The 801-nt window shown below is 65.5% G+C and overlaps 1 protein-coding gene across 2 annotated transcripts in view; it reads right to left on the bottom strand.

Annotated features, from left to right (window-relative positions):
* Positions 1 to 259: 259 nt before the first annotated feature.
* AIP (aryl hydrocarbon receptor interacting protein) overlaps positions 260 to 801 on the bottom strand; it is an 11,910-nt gene continuing 11,368 nt past the window's right edge. For both annotated transcript variants that reach the window (XM_034762139.1, XM_034762138.1), the window contains exon 6: positions 260 to 647. In XM_034762139.1, coding sequence (XP_034618030.1) covers positions 479 to 647 — 169 coding nt within the window. In that variant the 3' untranslated portion in view covers positions 260 to 478. The remainder of the gene's footprint in view (positions 648 to 801) is intronic.

Genomic DNA, 801 nt, shown 5'->3' on the forward strand with positions numbered 1-801 from the left:
GCGACAGCGCTGCAGCCACAATCTGGGGGCAGTGCCAGGCTGAGAACTGCTTGCTGGGCATTAGGAGAGTGGGGATAACCCCATGGGGGATCAGCAGTGACCTGCAGATAAACCAGCTACAAGGCACCAACCCCAGCTCACACACCCACGTAACAGGGGCTGCAGGGTGCCCAAGGGCAGCTCTAATGTGGAAGCGGTGGAGGGGGGCATGGCAGCGGCTCTGGGCTCCTTGGCCTGGCTCAGGCGGGGAGGGCAGAGCCCATGGATAAATATCAGTTTATTGGCTACAGAGCATGGGAAGCGAGGACGAGGAGCACGGGGGCGCCAAGCACAGACGGACAGACAGACGGATGCTGCCAGCTCACTCCAGCCCAGGCCCTGGGGCGGTCGGCACAGCCCCCTCTGGCAGCACCCTGCTGCTCCCCGGGCCTGGCACAGCCGCTACTGGGAGAAGATGCCCTTGAAGCGGATCTTGTCCTCATTGTCCTTCTGGCGCAGGCGCGTCTCCAGACTGCGCAGCTCCTTGGCCACCACGGGGCCCAGTGACGGGTCCAGTGCCAGCACCTTGGCAAAGTCGGCCTGGGCCTCGGCCGTATTCCACACGGCGGCATGCGCCTTCCCCCGCTTGAAATAGGCCTTGACATTGTCTGTGGGGAGAGAGCACGGGGCGGTGCCCCTCAGCCCCGACTCTCAACCCCCTGCTATCCCAGCCCTGGGCTCCCCTCCCGCCCCACAGCCCTACCGGTGCCCCTCAGCCCCGACTCTCAACCCCCTGCTATCCCAGCCCTGGGCTCCCCTCCC

Source organism: Trachemys scripta, chromosome 2 (assembly GCF_013100865.1).
Source record: "Trachemys scripta elegans isolate TJP31775 chromosome 2, CAS_Tse_1.0, whole genome shotgun sequence".
NCBI lineage: Eukaryota > Metazoa > Chordata > Testudines > Emydidae > Trachemys > Trachemys scripta.